This window comes from Anomaloglossus baeobatrachus, chromosome 8 (genome assembly GCF_048569485.1).
Source record: "Anomaloglossus baeobatrachus isolate aAnoBae1 chromosome 8, aAnoBae1.hap1, whole genome shotgun sequence".
In the NCBI taxonomy this organism is placed as follows: domain Eukaryota; kingdom Metazoa; phylum Chordata; class Amphibia; order Anura; family Aromobatidae; genus Anomaloglossus; species Anomaloglossus baeobatrachus.
In genome coordinates, this window is record NC_134360.1 from 183,197,678 (window position 1) to 183,220,943 (window position 23,266).

The following is a 23,266-nucleotide window of genomic DNA, read 5'->3' on the forward strand; positions in this document are numbered from 1 at the left end:
CATGGCAGCACAATGCTTCCAGCCAGCAAAAGAACTACCAGACTCCTGTAAATCTAAAAAGACCTACAGAAATGTAAAAAAATATACATCTATGTTCTCCAGTACTAATAAATTGTTGGTGTTGCTAGTACCAACCTTTTGCTTTGTTTAGTTTTTTTTCTTTGGTTACAGACATAAAACTTATATGGTTTATTAATCATAGATTTTGGTACTATATTTCAATACTATTTAATTCTGAAATATAGGTTTAATATTGAGATATCATCCTGAATTAATGTGAAAATCAAGTACTTGTTTTTTTCCATAGGTTTTAATTAACTCCAGCGCAACAAGTAGCCCAACTGTGTCTTCTACTGCTGCATCAAACATTTCAAGTCAACCAAGTTCAATTACCATTAGCATGGAAACCACTACTTCTGCTTCCTCCAACCCTCCTCCTACTTATATCTCAAGTGAAACTTGTGGCACACAGAAAATTTGCCTTAGCAATCCTTCTGGATGTGACCCCTCCAAAACAACTAACTGTTTCTTCATGTCCTCTGTTAAGTCTGACAATGGTGCATATCATTTTGAGATGAGTGGTCCTTCTGGTGGATATGTGTCCATTGGATTTTCTGATGACCAGCTCATGGTGAGAAAACAAAAACGTCCTACATTCAAACATATGTGATTTCTTATTGTCAAAAATATGCAAACATTCATCCTCTTGTGTTCCAGGGATCGGATGACATATATATATGCGTAATAAATTCAAATGGACAGGTAGAAATCCAACATGCCTACTCTGAAGGACGGATGTCACCTCTCATTCTGCCTTTGGTAAGTTCTTCCTGTGAAGATAAATATAAGGTGTTACTATCCTGCATCTAAAGCTGGCATGTGTCATTTTGGACATGCAACTATAAGATACACGGAAAGACCACTTTACTATAGACACTAGTGATGAGCGGAAGCATGGAATTTCAGTTTGGGACAAGGACTTGACTTGAAACCCACAGGAAGTCACTAATCGGGCAGTTCGGGTCCCCACTCACATACACCCAGCCATAAACACAGTACTTACGGGGGAGGGTTGGCGGGGTTTATAATATATATATATATATATATATATATATATATATATATATATATATAGAATAAGGGTCAGCGCTATATATATATATAAAATTTTTTTTTTTGGTGCGCACATCATTCGATCATTCTGTGGTCATCCTCAAGGCGAGCCAAACAAATGCTCCAAGTGGCTCACACTGGGCTGAGCACCAAGCATACCCAAGCAGAGTGATGCTTGTGAAAGTGGTTTGCATACGTACAGCACTCGAAATCTGTTTTTTTGGGGAAAGTCTGTATTCAGAATGAACACCGAACCTTGGTTTGCTCATCTCTACTAGACACCTATTTTATAGTATATGGGACCACCATTGACCTCATCAACTTGTCATGGCATAATTGTGAGAAATATTGGTCAATGCAGACAAGATAGTGTCTCTTCGGAGCATGGCTGTATTCTATCTTATGTGTGGCTCATATAAGTAATTTCCCCTTATCCCAGAGATTTTCTTAAAGATTAAAATCTTAGAACTGTGCAAAACATTAGCAAAGAAGACTTGCTGTCATGTTTCTTGAACTGAACTATGACTATAAAACACCTGTGCCATGGCGCATTGTCCTGCTGAAAGTGTCCTCCTGCCATAGGGTAAATGTACCGCCCCCTGTGCCGGCAGCCGAGCCGCTCGGATCCGGAGCCGCAGTGGCTCGAGTGGTCTCCGGACCCGGGGGTCTGCGCGAACACTCGAATTCAAAAGCGAGGGGATAGGTATGTACAGGGGGATGTGTAAGTTCGTGATACCACCCACGGTGCGTGGTAATGTAGGAAACCATCGCTGCTGTTGGGGAGCCCGGTGGCAATGGTGTAGCAGCAGGATGTTTAACCCCTCCGTGGGTAGGGGGTTTGTGCCCCAGGGCCCGTTGGGTGTTGTTGACTGGGGTGCGGTTAGGTAGAGGAAAAGGGGCTTTTCAGCGTACTCACTCAGTCCAAGAATAACAACTCCGACAGCTTGTAAACCAGAATTCTGAGCACCGCTGCAACATGGAGGGAGCACGTGTGGATCCGTGCCCTTGGTGTTGCTGTTAGCCTGTGGCAGCTTCTCACTAATTGGACCCTCAAGCTTGAAACTTTTCGGGTCCCGCTCACCCATATGGCTAAAGGAGTGAGCTTGCTCTCAGGGTTCATGTGTAGGATTTCTTTGGACTGTAATTTGGGAAAGTCCTATCCCATCGGTGCGCTAGTACGCTGATTTTGGAGCGGGTCGGGGATGAATCTTGAAGTCTTCACCCCTGTCGGGTAAATTACCGGGGCGCGTGAAGCTACTTCCTGGCCTAGGGTCCGCTCTGGCCGGGAAGTTCCTGCCTCGTCGTTATGGTAACGCGTTACACAGCCCGGCCCCGTACCAGAGAACAGCAAGTCCCAGCAGACCGGCGATGGAACGGAAGGTAAGGTGAGCATATAATATGTGTGTGTGTGTGCGTGCGTGCATGTGTGTCTGTGTGAGTTTGTGTGTGTTTGTGTGTGTTTGTGTATGTGTGGAATGATAGAATAGGGGACCAGGATGGGACATTTTAGAAGTTGTGGAACGGATCGTCAGCATTGCAATGATTTCCTATGGGAAATCTTTCTCTGCTGAACGAGTACCTTGATTAACAAGCACAGTCCCAGAACGGATTGTTCTCGTTAAGCAAGGTACCACTGTACTAAACCTTAAAATTGACATGCATTTCCAAGTAAAAGTATTAGACATCTAGTACACATACAGTCACTCAAGATGACTAAACGTTCCACTGATAGTTTTTTATTTCCACTGAAAGATTACCAAGAACGAATGTTTCTCGGAACACTCTTTTCACAATAATCGTGCAGTACAAACAGGCTGCCACTCACATGATAAACATGCAAAATGCTCATTAATCGGGTGAAATTACTGTTATGGAAACTTAAAAATGAAATAAGTTCTTTGATTGTCATCATCCTGTATAAACAGGACTCCCGCTGCACTAAACTATAACAGATTGTTCAATGCACCTCATTTGCCATGGCCTGTATGTGCAAAAAGACATTAAAGAGGTCTTCCACTATTTTTACATTGATTGCCTATCCTTAGGATAGGTCATCAATGTTTGATCGTCCGGGGTTCGACATCTGGCAGTTCCACCAATCAACTGTTCTCAGTGCTGGCAGCAGCAGGGAGGCAGAAATGCTCAGTTCTGGAGTTGCCCCATCAACTGATAGTGGCCACAGTGGCTACTGCACATCTGCCTCCCATTCAAATCAATAGAGATAGATGTGTAGTATCCATCCGCAGCCACTATCAGAAGAGTTGTCAGCTCCGGAACTGAGCTTTTCTGGCTGTCTGCTACCGCCCTACCACAGAGAACAGCTGATCGGTAGGGGTGCCGGGTGTCTGATCCCGGCCGATCAGACTTTGATGGCCTCTCCTTACAATAGGTCATCAATGTAAAAGTAGTGGACAATCTCTTTTATTTAAACAGCTACCGATTTGTATAGCTTTATACCAATCAGCAGTCATTTAGTGCTGCTGATCAGTCCATGTAAATGGACTGTTAGGTTGGCCATACACATTTGAAAAGCTGTCGCCTGAACAAAGCTTCTGACAATCATTTAGCCGACACTGCCTTAGACAGGAGAACTCATTTGGCCAAGAGTTCCTTTGTCCTCTGAGAAAGGCACCTACTGATATATTGGTTAGTGGCTTGGTGAAGGGCGGGTTTATGGGTTCATTCTTCCACCAATTAGCTTGTGCGACTCACACAGTGGACATAGTGACATCACTACATCACATCTACTGTGCAGAGAGTCAGTACACCAGAGATTGGAGCATAGTACCGGGGGAATTCGAGAGAGGTGAGTATGTGTTTGTGTTTTCTTAAATGTGACTGCATATAATGGCCTATGTGAGGGCTCATCCTGTATATAGGAGGCTATGTGGTGCTCATACTGAATACAGGGAGCTTATATGAGGGTTCATACTATATATAGGGGGCTATGTGTGGACTTGTACTGTATATGGGGAGGTGTGTATGCTCATGTTGGACATGGGGGGCTTTTTGTGGGCTCAAATTGTATATAGGGGGTGCTATGTGGAGACTTATACTGTATATAGGGGGACTGTGTGGGCAATCATACTCTATATGAGGACTGTGGGGGTTTATATTGTATATAGGGGCTATGTGTTGGATCATACTGTGTATATATGGGGGCTCATACAGTGTTTATAAGGGGTGTCAGCATACTTAATGAAGAATTCTTTTCAGCCTATTAGTTCAATCGTTCACACCAGTAAAGTCTGAACTCGTCAATATTGGCAGATTCAGTCGATATTAGTCTGAGTATGGGATCTTTACATATAGTCATCTGTATGTACAAAAATGCAGCTGCACAGTATGAAGGTATATTGTGTCCGTCTTATCTCTCCTTTCGTACCAAGAATCCAAGCACAATCAAGTAAACGGAGATTAAATTATGATGCATAAGTGTCTTTTGCTTTTCCGGCACTGATATAATAGATTGAAACATTGGAATGTGAAATATTACCTGTCTGGTTTTGATAAAGAACAATCAGTGTCAAAGAGTTTATGCAAAGAAACAGACAAACTGTATTTAGTATGAATCGGGAAAATGGCATGGGGAGTAATAACAATAGAAAGATAATGCACGTGGAAAATAAACATAACTTATTTATTAGCAACAGAAGATTCATAAAGCACACAATTATACATAAAAAATAAAAGGTTGAGTATTCCTAGAGAACACTGATACACCAGAAGAGGAGGGTTTGGAGCAACCAAAAAACCCAACCTGCAACTCATTAGCACACAAATTCAACTATAGATTTTTCAAAATGGATTCTACAAGGGTTTTGTCATAACTATTGCTTGGCTCTGACTGGGTTAAGTCAGGTACGAGGGGGTCTGTTCGGTCGTGCCTCGTTCCGGGTTTCTCACTGCTCTATTATGGTGTGGACTCCTCCGGGACGGCGCCAGTAATAGTTCCTGCCCTGCAGTGTGCGCACTAGTTCCTGTGAGATAGCTCTGATCTGTCCCACAACCCAGCTTACCTCTCCCTGACCTCCGTTCCCCCTGTACTGTCCGTTTGCCCTGTCTACGTGACCCTGGTCCCATCCCGTGTCTCTGCATCCACTCCCACCTTTGTACTTGCATGCGCACCCAGCCTCTGACCTCGGTAACGTCCCCTGATTATGCCCCTGCTCCTCTTCCGCTCCTTACGTGACTTCTCAGCTTCTGACCCCCTTGCTTCCATTTGACTTCGGCTTGCTCACACACCTGTATTGATGTGACATTCCGATTTGACTTTGGCTTGTCTGACTACTCTTACCCTTGTGCTAGCGACCTTTGTTGGGCTTTTGTATTATTGCACTTTGGAGTTCAATCTCCACTGAGTCCCTGCGCCCCCTAGTGGAAGCTTGACAGGTTTGCTCAGTATTAAACTATCTTTACATACATGCCATTAGTTTGAATACAAAATCCTGAAGACAATTTCTCTGTTCATGAGAGTTAGAAAAAATAAGAGAAAAGGGCAGAGGAGATAACTGAAAAAACTAAGGTACCGGTACATGTAAGCCGGCCATGTCACATATCTGGGTACTAGAAGTGAGGTACACACCATACTGGGCATAGGAACAGAAGAGAAGGATAGAATTTGTGTGTTTCCTGTACCTAAAAACTGAGCAATAGGAAGGTAAAATAGTATTAAATGATGGATAAGTGTGCTCGATACTTGATCAATCATCGGTGTGCTTGAGTACATTTCAAACTTGATCTAGTATCCCTGGTGCTCCAGCGCCAAGCTCGAGTCCCTACCTCGCATGTGTGGCGCCCTGGACTAGCCAGGTCGTCACAGGTACTACAACACACACACCCCTACCCCGAGACAGGCACAACAGCCAAACACAAAATCCTTGTTGCCTCCCTCCAGGGTCTGATGTCCACACCAGGTGGGGCGGAGCCAGGTGGTTGGGCCCCGCCCACTGAGGAGTTCACAGGCCTGGAGGCGGGAAAAGGAAGTCAGATCAGTTAGGGAAGTGAAAGAGAGAGGAGTGAAGTGGAAGTGGAGGAGCTGCACTGGCTGTGTCTGGGTGTGTGGCCCAGGCACCGACAGCAAGGTTGGCAGACGGTGGTGGCCGTCTGCAGGAGAGGTGAATCAACGCGGAACCGTAGGACTGGGTTCGGGCGGTGGCCCGCCGGTACCAAACCGGGGAGCGAAGTGAAGCCAGCACACACAGGCAGGGCCTGCGGACCCCGACCAGGCTTGGAGCCGCCGTCAAAGGTCAAATACGTTAGTGACCGGAACCCCAGGGGTTTCCTAGCAGCCAAAACCCGATAAAAGGCAACCGTCCGACCAGCAAAAGGAAATATGTGGCGCCCCTGAGGCTTCCGTCGCCACAGAGACATTGCACCCCATCCAGAGGTGTGATGTCCCATCCTGGGTAAGGAAAGGGGTACATGCCGGGTCCCCAGGCAAATCTACACTACACCCATTGTTAGGTACACACTGGGACCAGGGAGAGTGGCAGCAACCCTCCCATGCTGCATGCTGGGAGGGGCCGTAAGACCCATCCCTGCTCCTATAGGGTACAGCTTAGCAACTGAGAGGTGGGAGGAGCCACCAGAGAGCAGACAGAGAAAAAAAGGTCAAGTTTGAGTAGTCTGAGAGTGAGGAGAGAAGGAGGAGGAGGTCTGCGGGAGGCAGAGGAGAAGGAGAGAGAGTAAGGAAGCTCTAGTCAGTCAGGAGCTAAGAAGAAGAAAGTGACGCTTCCTGGTGAAGAACCTGGGACTCAGAGGGTCCAGGTGACACCAAGCAGAGGAAGAGAAAGTATTCCAGGGCCACGGATAGCTTGTGAGCTGTGGTGGCCTGTTCCACAAGAACATCGGTGGAGGGATCAAGCTGCAACAGGGGACGGTCACTAGAAACCGGAGGAGTGAAAAATCATCTCCAACAGTAAAAACCGAGGCCCAGGGAAAGTTGCAAACTCCCCGGGCCACAGCCCACATCAGAACCTCTAGAAAGGGGGCAAATAACCGACAGGCGAGCTCCCAGCCCGGAGGCTGTTGTGGAGGCCGAGCCAGGTCCATCCTACAAAGGCAAGGTTTAAGAAGTCAGCTGAGAAAGGGACACAATTAGAGGGGTGCACTGGCATTTACTCCCAGATCTACCCGGGATCGGCGGAGGTCCCTGACGGTGGTCCCAGCAGTCCAAAGGCTCCTGCCGGCCTTGACAAGAACTGTGAGTAAAGACCTTGAAACTGCACCCCTGGTGCTGCCTCAGTTATTTCTCTGCATAGACATTTACAAGCACCAACTGTGCCCCGGGGCACCGCTCCACCTGTGGGGAGCAGTACCATCATTGCTGCCATTCCATCACCCCGGAGGCCTCATACAGCAGCGGCGGCGGCTTAATAGCCGCATACCACAGGTGGCGTCACGAACACAAACTTTATTCACCCCAAGTCACCAGTCATATTAATTGACACCCACCAGGGCCACGGAGCTGGTCCCCGCCACCACTGACGACCCCCGGACTAGTCCGGCCCGGCACCGGGTGTCCCATAGCCCTAGGGTGGGCGAGTCAAATACAGCTACCGCCAAAGCTAGAATTCCTAAGACCAGAGCCTGCGGGCAAAAGGGCTCCTCCGGCACATATACGCTGGGGAGCAAGTTACCGGTGGGAAGCCATTGGAGCCGAACATACACAAAGGTGCAGGGAAAGGCAGCCACCGCCAACTGTCCGGGAGAAGCCACAGCAGCCGGCTGAAGGACCCGTCCATCCAGCCGTTTGGTTTACCAGAGACTTTGCGTGCATCTGTTGCTGAGTGAGTACACCAGTGCCATCCGGCACCGCGCTGCGCTCTCCCTGCGACCCTGCACCTCGCCAGTCCTGCCTCCCCATCACAACACCGGGCCCCGGGACCACCAACCCCTACCCACGGAGAGGGAAAACAACATCCCAGCTGCTCCCTACCATCGATCCTGGGATCCCCGTTATCAGCAGCGGTGGTGCCCACCTTCACCACAACCCGTGGGTGGCATCACGAACCAAATCCCCAAACCAAACCACCCCTTTCACTCACGGGCGAGAAGCGCCGCTCGAGTCCCCGGATCCAGCCCACCGCTTGAGCCACCGAGCAGCAGCAGCGCCGGACCCGAGCGTTAGCGAGCGCAGCGCCCCGCTGCCTGCGACAACTTGGCATCACGAACAGGATCTTACCGTTCTACCAGCTGGTAGAAGTGCGCCTTGTGTTCCCCGCCTGCGGCATCCAGCCGAAAAATTCCAGATTCCGCCATCTTGGGCGCGAAGATTTTCCCGCTCAAGCATCTTCCCGAGCAGTGGAGGCACAAAAGTCAAATCCCCGCCCCTGAAGAGCAGGTGCTAAGAAAAGACCAAGGGGCGACGGGTGAAGAATGGCGGCATGTAACTAGCGCTGCGGAGTGCAGGGACGCCAGGACTCTGCCGAAACACGTTCCTGGACCCAGCAGCAAGATTTGCCAGGAGCTCCAGGCCAAGGTCCACTCCATGCTGGCGGAGTGGACGTCGGAGAAGAAGGGTCTGGCCGCAACCATTCGGGCATGCGAAGTGGAGGTGGTTCCAGAGGAGCGGGTAAGCGACTCACGCCCCTATGTCCCCTAGGGATTGGTCGATACGGCTGAGGTGCCCGGCCTGCTGCCGTCCACCACGCCACCTCCCTCACTGCCCATGCCCGCGGCCAATGCCCCGACCGACCCGTTACCCCTGTCACCGGTAGCGGAGCCCGCAGCGTCTGTGGGAGAGGGCCCAGACCTGGGGCCCCCGGGCCTTACCTTTGTCACCGCCCTTTCACCTGTCCCGGCTTACATCTCGGCTGCGACGGAGATGACGATGGCTCCGGCAGTCCGCCCGGCCGCAACGGAGGCGACCCTCGCCCAGAAGTCCAGACACCCGGCCTCGGCTGAAGCACGGCGGGGACGCAGCTGCCAAGTGGCAGAGCAGGCCACGTCACAGCAGGGTCCCTCATTACTGAAGGTGCCGGTCGTAGCCGGCACGGAGCGACTCCAGCTGGGCCCGTCCCCCACACAGGCTGATCCAGAGCAGGCCACTGATCGGTGGGGCCCACGGCAGTATGAGAGTCCGGTCGTAGCCGCCACGGTGGGCACCCAAGGGGTCCTGGCTCCTGGGCAGGAGAGCGGATGTGCATGCCCGCGTTCATTCTGAAGAAAGTTGAATCGGTCGCGGTTCCTGGCTACCTTGCTGTCGGTCCCCGTTGGGACCCTGTGCAGTATGTTGATTGTTCCAGTTGTGAATGAATGACCACTAATCAAACCATACAAATAACCTGATTGTCTGAAGAAGAGAGCCGCCCCCGTTGGGACTGGAGTTGTTGTCCCCCGTTATGCCGTTTAACCCACACTGCATGAGGAACTGCTCATGGACAAGCCCGAGAACTCGCAGGGCACCCACGCACTTGTGGGTTTGTAAATAATGTTGGGCAATGTTTTCCATTGCCGCCTCCGGAGAGGCAGATTTGGAGGATGGGCCTGGAGGAAAGGGATGGCCCAGGCCCGCCACTTTCGTAACCGGTGGCGATCCGCCGGGGGTCAGAGGTCCCCCTTGTACGTGGGGTCCCCTGAAGTGACAGCCGGGTGCGAGTTACCGTACCCGTTCCCGCTCGGGCAGCCTAAACCTGGACTGGGGTAAAGGGGTGCTGCCCACTTCTTAGGGGCAGCATCAGGGCTAGGTTCCTTGGGTGGGAGAGCGGAAGCCGTCCGTCCGTTATTATAAAAAATGTTTTAATGTTTGTTTACAACGTTCAAAATGACCTGAAGTATGCTTAATGTTTACCGTTACATGTTATTTATTCTTTTTACAGTTTGCAAAATAAAACCAGTGGTGGACGGGCAGCCCGCGGATGGTCTGCATTTAACCAAGGGGGAATGTGGCGCCCTGGACTAGCCAGGTCATCACAGGTACTACAACACACACACCCCTACCCCGAGACAGGCACAACAGCCAAACACAAAATCCTTGTTGCCTCCCTCCAGGGTCTGATGTCCACTCCAGGTGGGGCGGAGCCAGGCGGTTGGCCCCGCCCACTGAGGAGTTCACAGGCCTGGAGGCGGAAAAAAGAAGTCAGAGCAGTTAGGGAAGTGAAAGAGAGAGGGATGAAGTGGAAGTGGAGGAGCTGCACTGGCTGTGTCTGGGTGTGTGGCCCAGGCACCGACAGCAAGGTTGGCAGACGGTGGTGGCCGTCTGCAGGAGAGGCGAATCAACGCGGAACCGTAGGACCGGGGTTGGGCGGTGGCCCACCGGTACCAAACCGGGGAGCGAAGTGAAGCCAGCACACACAGGCAGGGCCTGCGGACCCCGACCAGGCTTGGAGCCGCCGTCAAAGGTCAAATCCGTTAGTGACCAGAACCCCGGGGGTTTCCTAGCAGCTAAGACCCAATAAAAGGCAACCGTCCGACCAGCAAAAGGAAATACAGCTACCGCCAAAGCTAGAATTCCTAGGGCCAGAGCCTGCGGGCAAAAGGGCTCCTCTGGCACATATACGCTGGGGAGCGGGTTACCGGTGGGAAGGCATTGGAGCCGAACATACACAAAGGTGCAGGGAAAGGCAGCCACCGCCAACTGTCCGGGAGAAGCCACAGCAGCCGGCTGCGAGACCCGTCCATCCAGCCGTTTGGTTTACCAGAGACTTTGCGTGCATCTGTTGCTGAGTGAGTACACCAGTGCCATCCGGCACCGCGCTGCGCTGTCCCTGCGACCCTGCACCTCGCCAGCCCTGCCTCCCCGTCACAACACCGGGCCCCGGGACCACCAACCCCTACCCACGGAGGGTGAAAACAACATCCCAGCTGCTCCCTACCATCGCTTCCGGGATCCCCGTCATCAGCAGTGGTGGTGCCCACCTTCACCACAACCCGTGGGTGGCGTCACGGACCAAATCCCCAAACCAAACCACCCCTTTCACTCACGGGTGAGGAGCGCCGCTCGAGTCCCCGGATCCGGCCCACCGCTCGAGCCACCGAGCAGCAGCAGCGCCGGACCCGAGCGTTAGCGAGCGCAGCGCTCCGCCACCTGCGACACATGCAGCGTGGCTGTTTTTAACGAACTAAACATGCAGTGATTGGCAAGCCGCAGTGCATCATCAGGTCTATATACGATCTGGTGACTGTACGCTTGGCTCACTCTACTCCAGAAACAGTGTCGGGAGAGCTGCCGAAGAAGGGATATTAGAGTGATTATTGCCTTACACTCGTTGCTGTTACAATGTAAAAAAATAAATATAATCTCTAATAATACCACTGTGAGCTGCATTTAGTATAGGGAGAGCTGCTAGAAAAGGAATAGTGCATTACAGGCATCTAGGCAGGGATTCTAATTTATATAGAAAAAATAGTAATTCCAGCACCTTTATTACAGAAAGCCATAAATGTATTAATTAAAGCATCACATTCATTTTAGATGATTAAAATAAAAAAAAAAATAAGATTGAAAGAACATAGATGGTAGACCAAATCTACATGTTTCAAGCTCTCAGGCTCTTATTCATGGTCATATTTTTTCTACTTGGACTTGTGCGATCCAGCTAGTCGGACTATAATCCATGCACCGTATTTCAACATGACAGACCAGGAATAGTGGGCTGATGCAAGTTTTTCTATTGTTATCTTTGAAATAATTTATAAACTTACAGTCCTTGCTGCTGCAATGAAAAAACAAAAGTCGTTTTCAGGCCTACATCTATTTTATTCTAGTACCTTTTAATTCTGCTCTTAGCTGCACACCTAATTTAAAATGTGCTGTGGGTAAGAGAAGTGGACATCATGCTGATGGTGGTGCACCCTGATCTAGACCTATCTTCCTGTCCCACTTTGCAGGAGGTGGGGGGCACACGGGACATCACTGTTGAAGCAATAACAGTGCAAACAGGTGGTGAGTTGAATGGCAGATAATGTTTCCAGTCTATGTCCCAGCACCACCCTATCTTCCACACGCTCCAGTCTCACTAGCTAGGAGTTTGGACCACATAATCCTTACCCTGATCCGCCTTCCTACCACCATGGCGAGTCCCAGGAGACACGTGATCCAGCACTGGGATTCTCCAAAGAGCTCTTTACATGTATTGATTCTGGCCTCTCACCCTGCACATTTCAAGAGGGACATGAGGCGATGTCCAGTAATATTTGAGCAACCACGGTAAGAAGAAAACGATGGTGAGGAATGGAAATTACTGTCTCAAGAGGTGGATGATGATGAGACACAGTTGCCAACAAGTCATGTTAAGTTAATAAGTCTGGAGGAGGACCAGAGTGCAGAAGTGTAAGATGAGGTAATGGATGATGAAGTCACTAACCCAACATGGGAAGGTGGCATGCAGAGTGAGCACAGCAACGCAGAGGGGGTAGCATCCACAGCACTGCAACAGACAGAAAAGAAAGAGGCAGTGGTTCGTCTGAGGGAGAAGGAGGTATACTGTTCTCCAGAGCAGCCACACATAGTACGTTCCCCTGCTAACGGTTAGGTGTTGCCCACCCCTGGACATATCACTTGAACATTCAAAACCATCATCACCAACCATATCCACTTCCTCGTTCCAGCGGAGCGTTCAGCTGTCCCTACCCCAGGCCTTGGAACACAAGCAAAAATACAAAGCCAGCAAACCACAGGCCCTTAAACTAAAAAGGCACATTTACAGAAAGCACGTGTCCCATAAGATCCCCGATACCTTGACCAACACAGTTACTTGGAAGGTACACATAGACACGTTGACAAGTGCTTGTAGCGAGGGATACTGCATTTGCCTGAGAGCACACTGGGTGAATCTTGTGGAGACCTGGACCAAGTCGGACCCTGGAACGACACATATGCTACCAAAACCTTGAATAGTTGGTCCTAGTTGCATCATGGCTTCCCCTACCTCCTACACCATTTCCTGTACCCCCTTCTTCTCCGCATCCCTTATCTCCAACTTGTCGCCCATATCAGTGGAAGCTGGAAGCACTGACTAAAGGTCCAGTCACACTAAGCAACTTAGCAGCGATCCCAACAACGATAGGGATCGCTGGTAAGTTGCTAGGAGGTTGCTGGTGAGATGTCACACTGCGACGCTCCAGCGATCCCACCAGCAACCTGACCTGGCAGGGATCGCTGGAGCGTCGCTACACAAGTTGCTGGTGAGCTCACCAGCAACCAGTGACCAGCCCCCAGCGCCGCGTGGAAGCGATGCTGCGCTTGGTAACTAAGGTAAATATCGGGTAACCAACCCGATATTTACCTTGGTTACCAGCGCACGGAGCTACACGTGCAGAGAACAGGGAGCAGCGCACACTGAGCGCTGGCTCCCTGCTCTCCTAGTTACAGCACACATCGGGTTAATTAACCTGATGTGTCCTGCAGCTAAATGTGCACAGAGCAGGGAGCAGCACACAATGCTTAGCGCTGGCTCCCTGCTCTCCTAGCTACAGCACACATCGGGTTAATTAACCCGATGTGTCCTGCAGCTACATGTGCACAGAGCAGGGAGCAGCGCACAATGCTTAGCGCTGGCTCCCTGCTCTCCTAGCTACAGCACACATCGGGTTAATTAACCCGATGTGTCCTGCAGCTACATGTGCACAGAGCAGGAGCCGGCACTGACAGTGAGAGCGTCGGAGGCTGGTAACAAAGGTAAATATCGGGTAACCAAGGACAGGGCTTCTTGGTTACCCGATGTTTACTGTGGTTACCAGCCTCCGCAGAAGCCGGCTCCTGCTGCCTGCACATTTAGTTGTTGCTGTCTCGCTGTCACACACAGCGATCTGTGCTTCACAGCGGGACAGCAACAACTAAAAAATGGCCCAGGACATTCAGCAACAACCAACGACCTCACAGCAGGGGACGGGTTGTTGCTGGATGTCACACACAGCAACATCGCTAGCAACGTCACAAAAGTTGTTCGTTAGCAGCGATGTTGCTAGCGATGTTGCTTAGTGTGACGGGGCCTTAAGTGAAGCAGTAACAGGCTCTGCTGAAACTAATTTATTTAGGTGACAAGCAGTACATCTCCGCAGAGTTGTTGAAAGGTCTAAAGGCCACTTTACACACAACGACATCGCTAGCGATCTCGTTAGAGATGTGACATGCCCAGATCGTTGATACAATTTGCCGAGATCGCTCATAGGTCGTTTTGTAGCGGTCACACGTACCCATCTCACAAACGACGCTACATCGTTCAGCGATATATTGTTTGACAAAGGCGGTCGTGTGGACAGCGTCACACAGCATTCCTCCCAACTATTCCGGCAACGACAGAGGCTTATATTTGTCCATAGCATACACCCTGGCGTGACACCAATCAGAGCGGAGGAGGCATGGAGCATTGCTTGTAACGACACGCCCGTGTCGCTTATGACGGACGCACTAATGATGTTGTTCGTCGTTGGCGGGGTGTCAAACGTAGCAATATGTCTGCTGCATTCTAAACGACTAACAATATTTTGAAAATGAACGTCGTGTCAACGATCAACAATTTTCGCTATTTTTACGATCGTTTGGAGTCGCTCGTAGGTGTCACACGCAACGACGTCGCTAACGACGACGAAAGTGTATCACGAAAACTGTGACCCCGACGACATATCGTCAGATAAATCATAGCGTGTAATGGGGCCTTAACAGTCCAGACAGATCTATGGTTGTCACTGCTGAACCTACAACCAGGCATGGTCATGTGTGATAACAGCCATAACTTGGTGGCAACTCTGAAGCTTGGCAAGCTCGCACATGTTCCATGCCTGGCTCAAGTGCCCATCTTAGTGGTTCAGCAGTTTCTGAAAACCTACCAGAATTCGCCTGAGCAACCTGTGAAGGTACGCTGCTTGTGCGCCCGTTTTCTCAAGTCAGCTACAACTGCCGCCAGTTCAGCAGTGCTTGCAAGTGCCAGCTCACCGACTGCTGTGAAAACGTACCCATGTGCTTGAACTCCACATGATGTTCTGCAAAACTTTGAGGACTCAACCAAGATGTTGAGCGGCAATAGTGCCATAATCAGAGTAACCATCCCGCTTCTGCGTCTACTCAAATACTCGCTGCTCACAATTAAAGGGGAAGCTTTGCATGTGCATCAGGTGAAGATGGAGAAAGTACACAGGATGATACTACCCAACCCAGCCTCATATCATCTTGTCAGCACCAATTAGGTGATAATGGGGATTAGGCTAAGAAGGAGGAACAGGAGATAGTAGCCTGTTATACAGAGTTTACTACCCACACCAGCTTCATCTCGTCTGTTCAGCATGGATGGCATGAAAAGCAGGAGTGGTAGAGTCGTCCTCTAGACATTAATGTTATTGAGCATCTGCTGCACGGTGGCTCAGTGGTTAGCACTGCAGTCTTGCAGCGCTGGGGTCCTGGGTTCAAATCTCACCAAGGACACTGTCTGCAAAGAGTTTGTATGTTCTCCCCGTGTTTGCGTGGGTTTCCTCCGGGTAATCCGGTTTCCTCCCACACTGCAAAGACATACAGATAGGGACTCTAGATTGTGAGCCCCAATGGCGACAGTGTTGCCAATGTATGTAAAGCGCTGTGGAATTAACAGCGCTATATAAAATGAATAAAATTATTAAATTAATTATCTGTGGGGCATCCTCAAACAGAAGGTGGAGGAGCGAAAGGTCTCTAAGGGTATGTGCGCACGTTGCTTTTTTGCTGCTTTTTCTTCTGCGCTGTTTAATGCCAAAATGGATGTGTTCTTCTATTCAAGCAAAGTCTATGGGAATTTGGGTTTCTTGTTCACACTATGTTGTTCAAAATGCTGCCTTTTTGAGGCAGAACTTTGGTCAAAAACTCAGCTTTTCAAAGAAGCAACATGTCAATTGTTTTTGCCATTTGGGTTTTGCACTGCAAAGCTGAGTTTTTGACCAAAGTTCTGCCACAAAAAGGCAGCATTTTGAACAACATAGTGTGAACAAGAAACCCAAATTCCCATAGACTTTGCTTGAATAGAAGAACACATCCATTTTGGCATTAAACAGCGCAGAAGAAAAAGCAGCAAAAAAGCAGGTAAAAAGCAGGTAAAAAGCAACGTGCGCACATACCCTCACACTCACCAGCTCTTTGATGTCGTCATGGAGAATGGAAGAGGATCCAACAGCTCCTGTGAAGCTCTAGAGAACTCCATGCCCAAAAGAGTTAAGGCAGTGCTTGAGAATAATGGTGGCCACACAAAGTATTAATACTTTGGTTACAATTTGACCCTTTTCACTTAAGGGTGTATTCACTTTTGTTGCCAAGTGTTTAAACATTAATGGCTGTGTGTAGAATTATATAGAGGGCACCAAATTTACACTGTTATACAAGCCGCACACTGACTACTTTATATTATATCAGTGTCATATCTTCAGTGTTGTCTGATGAAAAGAAAATATTTACAAAAATTAAGATTGCACTCACTTTTGTGATTCTTTCCTGTATGACATGTACAGTATGTTTCCAACATAATTTCCTGTAAAATCCAGCTTTCTGTGTCAACCATGATGTCCTGACCACAGAAAATGTGGCGTCCGTGTACAATTTCTTGTTCAATTACCCTTCCTTAAGGGCCCATTACACGCTACGATATGTCTAACGATATGTCGTCGGGGTCATGTCGTTAGTGACGCACATCCGGCATCGTTTGACATATCGTAGTGTGTGACAGCTACGAGCAACTGTGAACAAGCAAAAATACTCGTCTTATCGTTGCTCGATGACACGTCACTCATTTTCAAAAAAATCGATCGTCCTTCTGCGCGTCGCGCCGGTTGTTCATTGTTCCCGAGGCAGTACACATCGCTCCGTGTGACACCTCGGGAACAATGAACTGCAGCTTACCTGTGGCCGCCGGCAATGCGGAAGGAAGGAGGTGGACGGGACGTTGTGTCCCGCTCATCTCCGCCCCTCTACTTCTATTGGGCGGCCGCTGTGTGACGTCGCTGTGACGCCGAACGTCCCTCCCCCTTCAGGAAGAGGATGTTCGCCGCCCACCGCGGCGTAGTTCAGGAGGTAAGTACGTGTGACGGGGGTTACCGACTTTGTGCGCTACGGGCAACAAATTGCCCATAACGCACAAACTATGGGGGCGGGTGCGATCGCACATGCGATCGCACGATAAATCGCCACGTGTAAAGCGTCCTTTAGCATATCAGTTACGAAGGAAAATTCATGCCATAGTGGTGTTATGTTCCCAGGTCTGGACTGGGGCTCAATCCTATGCAGTATTGTATAGGTAGTATTCACGCCAGTTGATTTCCACAAAACAAATTTTCACTGAAACTGTTGATGAAAGTAAGGATAATGGTAGCACTGGAAAGACATGAATTTTATTAAAAGAAAATATGTTTGCCTTTTGTGCCCAGCCCTACAGGGAGAGACCTGTTAATCTAGGGTAACAAGCAGGGAGAAGCCACCGGGGACCTTCTTATACGACTACTCTCATGGGCAGCTCGGTTCCTGGCGCTGCAGTGTTTCAGCGTGTTTAATATATGGTTGAAGTCACACAGCCAGCCAGTGTCTGATACACGCTGCTTGTGGACTGGGCAGCATGTATCAGCTGTCATGTTCTCTTTTAAGCCTATTTTTGTGTCATAAGACCTATTGTACAAATATTCATCCACAAGTATCAGAATACCCAGATTGTGTCAAGAAATTATTCATCACACTATTACTCTAACAAATGATATTGTTCACACCCAGCGGCGGACTGGAGTACCTGGGGCCCACCAGGAAAAATCAATCTTGGGGTCCACCAGCACCATGCAGTTACCATACTGTATATAGCAGGGGTGGGATTCAAATTTTTAACAAGTTCTCTGTAAACCCTGCCCATTTGAAAACCACACCCATTCTGTTAGCCACACCCATTTTCACGCAATTTCCTCAACCAAAAAATACAAGTAATTTAAAGTAAAATCTCCTTCCCCTCCAATACCTGCACTCTCTTGTCCAGCACCAGTTGTTCCAGTCACTGTCACTCTTATTGTATTAAATGATTTTTCTACAGTTTTTAAAAATTATTACTAAAGGAGCCCTGCTAAAATAGGAATGGACGACCTTCCCCCATACAGATCTCATCTCATTATGGCCTCTTTCCCCTGCAGATCCCATCCCATTATGGCCTCTTTTCCCCTGCAGATCTCATCCCATTATGGCCTCTTTCCCTTGCAGATCCCATCCCATTATCGCCTCTTTCCCCTGCAGATCCCATCCCATTATCGCCTCTTTCCCCTGCAGATCCCATCCCATTATGTCCTCTTTCCCCTGCAGATCCCATCCCATTATGTCCTCTTTCCCCAGCAGATCCCATCCCATTATGGCCTCTTTCCCCAGCAGATCACATCCCATGTGCTCCTTTTCCCATATAGCTGCCATCTTAATGCGGCTCCTCTTCCCATATAGCCACATATAGCTGCCATCTTAATGCGGCTCCTCTCCCCATATAGTTACATATAGCTGCCATCTTATGTGGCCCCTCTCCCCATATAGCCACTATAGCTGCCATCTTAATGTGGCCCCTCTCCCCATATAGCCACATATAGCTCCCATCTTATGTGGCCTCTCCCCATAGTCACATATAGCTGCCATCTTAATGTGGCCCCTCTCCCCATATAGCCACATATAGCTGCCATCTTATGTGGCCCCTCTCCCTGCATCTTCGGCTCACTGAGCGCTTACCTGCTCCAAGCACCAGTGGCCTCTCCTCTGTCTTCCATCCTCCGCGGCTCTCTGCACACTAAGGGTATGTGCGCACTAGGTGTTTTTTGTGCATTTTTGGCCGCAGAAAAACGCACAAAAATGCACCCGCGGTAAAAACGCGATGCGTTTTTACCACGTTTTTGGCTGCGTTTTTGCTCACTGCTTTTTTATGCGTTTTTTATCAGTGAACAATGCCATTAAAGATTGTTGAAAAAAAAGATCTGATGTCATTTCCTTCTTCAATATGTTCTTCATTCTCCACTAGTGTATGCAGGAGAGCAGACAGCTGCAGAACTACAAGGCTCAGCATGCTCCATCCAGGACTGTATGCAGGAGATTTTTGCCCTCCAAAAAAATGACGTGGGCTTCGCCATATTTTTGTATGCTAGCCAGGTACAGCAGGCAGCTATGGGCTGCCCCCAACCCCCAGCTGCCTATTTGTACCCGACTGTAAACCAAAAATATAGGGAAGCCCTTTTTTTTTTTATTTCATGAATTTCATTAAATAATTAAAAAAAAATGACGTGGGCTTCGCCATATTTTTGAGTCCAGCCAGGTACAACTAGGCAGCTGGGGATTGGAATCCGCAGTGCAGGGTGCCCAAGCTTTCTGGGCACCCCCTCTGCGAATTGCAGTCCGCAGCCACCCCAGAAAATGGCGCTTTCATAGAAGCGCCATCTTCTGGCGCTGTATCCAACTCTTCCAGCTGCCCTGATGTCAGGTGGCTCGCTGGGTAATAATGGGGTTAGAGCTAGCTGTATATTATCAGCTGGCCCTAAGCCCGAAATTCATGGTGTCACGCCAATATTAGACATGGCCACCATGAATTTCTAGTAAAAATAAAAAAAATAAAACACACAGAAAAATATTTTTATTAGAAATAAAACACAACACAATTAGTGACTCCATCTTTATTGAAATAAATAACCCCCCTCCGCAGTAATCCTGTCCCGCACCGTCAAATCCAGATCCAATATCATCTGATCGTTTGCTGGAAGGCAGAGCGATCAGATGATGTGTCAGGATCAAGGATGTGAATTCCATGACACAGCAGCTGATTGTATAAAAGCCGTTTATACAATCAGCTGATGCATCAGTGAAAAAAAAAAAGAAAAAAACCCCACACACTTCAGTGCAGACTCCTGTCAGACCAATCAATGCAGGACCCGGCGGTAATCAGCTGATAAAGTCTCCTGATGGCATCAGCTGATAGTTTAGCCGGCCGGGTAGTAAAAAGCCGGCGTCACCGCTGTCACTATCACTGTCAGCTGATTCCATCAGGTGACCGCATTAGGTGATCAGCGCCAGGTCCTGCAGCTATCTGAGGTGTCCCACCGTCTGCACACAGCCGGAGCCGCAGTACCGGGAGCGGACATGGCACCGGGAGGCTGCAGACAGATGAGTATGAGGGGCCCCTGCTCATTCCCCGGGACCCCACACCCCCCCCCTCCGGGGCCCCCGTACACCCTTCCTGGGCCCCTGCACTCCCCCCCCCCTCGGAGCCCCTGCTCGCTCTCCGGGCCCCCGCACCACCCCCCCCCCGGACCCCTGCTCGCTCCCCGGGCCCCCGCACTCCCCGGGGCCCCTGCTCGCTCCCCGGGCCCCCGCACCCTCCCCCGGGGCCCCCGCCTTCTATACTCACGTGCTGCTGCAGCCAGTGGGGTGACGCCGGTCCGTCCTCCGCAGCGCGATGCTTCCAGCACCTGCACAGGAAGGAAGCAGTCATCACTCTGAGACAGCCTCCTCCTGCAGTGTCGCTGCGCAGATGAGTCAGAGCCACGCGGCACTGACAGTGACAGCAGACAGAGCAGAGAGATCGAATGGGATTGTCACTAATCATATCGGCAATGTGCCGATATGATTAGTGAAATTACCGGCCAGGGGGGGCCCTCTCACACATATCCATAGGGGCCCAGGGGGGGTAGGGGGGCGGGGCCTAGGGGGCGTGGCCATCAATAGCAGGGGCCCACCGGGGGTTCTCCCGACCTCCTGGTGGGCCAGTCCGCCCCTGTTCACACCACACAGGAGTGATTAATTGATTCCAGAAGACCAAATCCTGGGAAATGTGAAAGGAAAGGAAGAAAGCCTGCCATACACTTTAGATACAAGTGCATCTCAATAAATTAGAATATCCTCAAAGTTAATTTATTTCAGTAATTTGATACAAAAAGGGAAACCATATATTTAGAGTCATTACACACAGAGTGATCTATTTCAAGTGTTTATTTCTGTTAATGTTGATGATTATGGCTTACAGCCAATGAAAACTGAAGTCATTATCTCAGAAAATTATAATATTCTATAAGACCAATTGAAAAAATGATTTTACACTCAGAAATGTTGGCGCCTACTGAAAAGTCTGTACAGTAAATGCCTCAATACTTGGTCAGGTCTCCTTTTGCATGAATTACTGCATCAATGCGTCAAAATACAAAAAAAAAAACCTTTACCCTGAACAAATTCCAAGAAAGCGTTTTATTGTTTTTTTGGTAGTATTACATGTAGGGAAAAACATACTAAACGTTTACCAAGATAGGGTTACCACAAAGGGTCCAAATGTGATATCAAAGAATATGGCCGCCAAAGCTGTAAAATGTTAAAGCAAGTTGCAGACAAAGTGCTTTGCCACCATCCCGGTTTTGCAGACCTGTTGCAAGAACTTGAGCAGTTGTATGCTCGGACACTGACAGGGGAGATTGACTTGAATTCGGTCATCACTTCTACCTGCCTTAGTGAAATTGTCCACCTCTTGTCCACCAAAAGAAACGGATTATCCGCTCACTCTCGCACCAGTAAGCTTTGGCTGAATTACCAACAGATGATAGGAATTGCAAGGGAGCTTATCGAGGCCGATTGTACAGGATCCTGGCTGATGCACCTTCATGCTGTAGCCGAATGTTTGCCCATTCTTGCAGCTGCTGGGCATGGGATCTATGTGAAGGCCGCCTACCTTTACCTCCAGTCTATGACCACTCTGGAAGATGATATGCCATCAGTCTTCCATAGATTTATGAACGGCTTGCATGTTGTAAGGTGTACTGATCAGTACTGGGCAGGCTTGGGTTGCGACCTAGTCATCGAGCAAGCTCTGCTGCACTCCCTAAAAACTGCAGGAGGAGTCACCAGAGGAAGTGGAATGTCCGAGCATTAGAGGGCCTTGTGGGTGCCAGTGTCCTCTTCCTACAGTGATGCAATGCAGGGTTTCACTCGCCAGAGCTTTGTCTCCAGTGAACAACACAAGGAGGCAAGAACGTCAAGAACAAGAAGAGATCGTGAAGACCTAGAGAAAATTGCAGATAAACTTGAGACCTTTTCACCTTTCTCTTATGAAGTGTCTCTTCGCAACATTATCACCGGTGTCAATGCAAATAAGGATGTGAATGTCCATAACCTGTTCACCATTGGCAGAGAAATAGTGGCAACAATGGAGGGTCAATCACTGTTTTCAGTTAAGTACAAGCGGTCAATGAAAGCCAAGACCCTGGCATCCAGTGAGGCAATTGATGTTGCTAAGGACAAAACAATAGACCCCGCTATTTTGCTCCAAAGGTTTCTTGTGGTGTCTCAAACTGCTGATCTTTCCCTTGATGAGATGATGGCCTATGAACTGTCACCATACCCACCATCCCTCTTCGAGGCAAAACATCTCTTACGCAAACCAAACAAAGCACAACTGATGGCTGCTATAAAAAAAACAGAGTTCAGATGACGCAGTACTCAAGGATGTACCAGAAGTGGAACATTATGTGCTTGACGGAGGTTCTCTTCTCCATCGACTGAAGTGGTCAGAAGGAAAGACATATTGTTCAATCGCTGAAGACTATGCATCTTTCACAGTAAAGCACTATGGTAAGGCTACGATTGTATTTGATGGTTACATTGGATGACCAAACACTAAGGACATTACCCATCAGGGACGGTGAAAAAAATCGAACAAGTAACAAAGTGAACATTGCTGAAGGAACGAAATTTGTCAGGAAAAAGGAGGACTTCCTTTCGAATGTGGAGAACAAACAGTCTCTTATCAATCTCGTTTCACAGCGCATGAATGACAGAGGTTGCCACGTAATACAATCAGAGGGGGATGCAGATGTGGAGATTGTTAAGGCAGCAGTGTCAATGTCATCCAACAAAAACGCCAGAAACACTTCTGAAAATAATTTACTGCAATTGTTCTCGTGGTTGTAGTACACTTCGGTGCACTTGCAAAAGACACGGACTTACCTGTTCACGGGTATGCGGACCATATCAAGAAGAGCATTGTGACAATATGAGTGAGGAAGCAGTGTCTGATGATGAAAATAGTGACTATTGACCTGACATGGTTATTCAGTGATGAAGTAGGTCTTAAAATGCACTGTATATTAATTCTATAATTTCTAGAAATATACATGTACGTCATGACGTCATTGATGACGTCATGACCTCGCCTGTCCATGTAGTTAGTATAAAACTTTGTATAAAGATTGTTATTGTTATATGAAAATATAT

General features: G+C 48.9%; 1 protein-coding gene across 1 annotated transcript in view; it reads left to right on the forward strand.

The window, feature by feature from the left end:
* The window catches only part of LOC142249374 (putative ferric-chelate reductase 1), a 160,609-nt gene that overhangs the window by 65,818 nt on the left and 71,525 nt on the right, over positions 1-23,266 (forward strand). The window contains exons 6-7 of the mRNA XM_075321010.1: positions 308-631; positions 718-819. Coding sequence (XP_075177125.1) covers positions 308-631; positions 718-819 — 426 coding nt within the window. The remainder of the gene's footprint in view (positions 1-307; positions 632-717; positions 820-23,266) is intronic.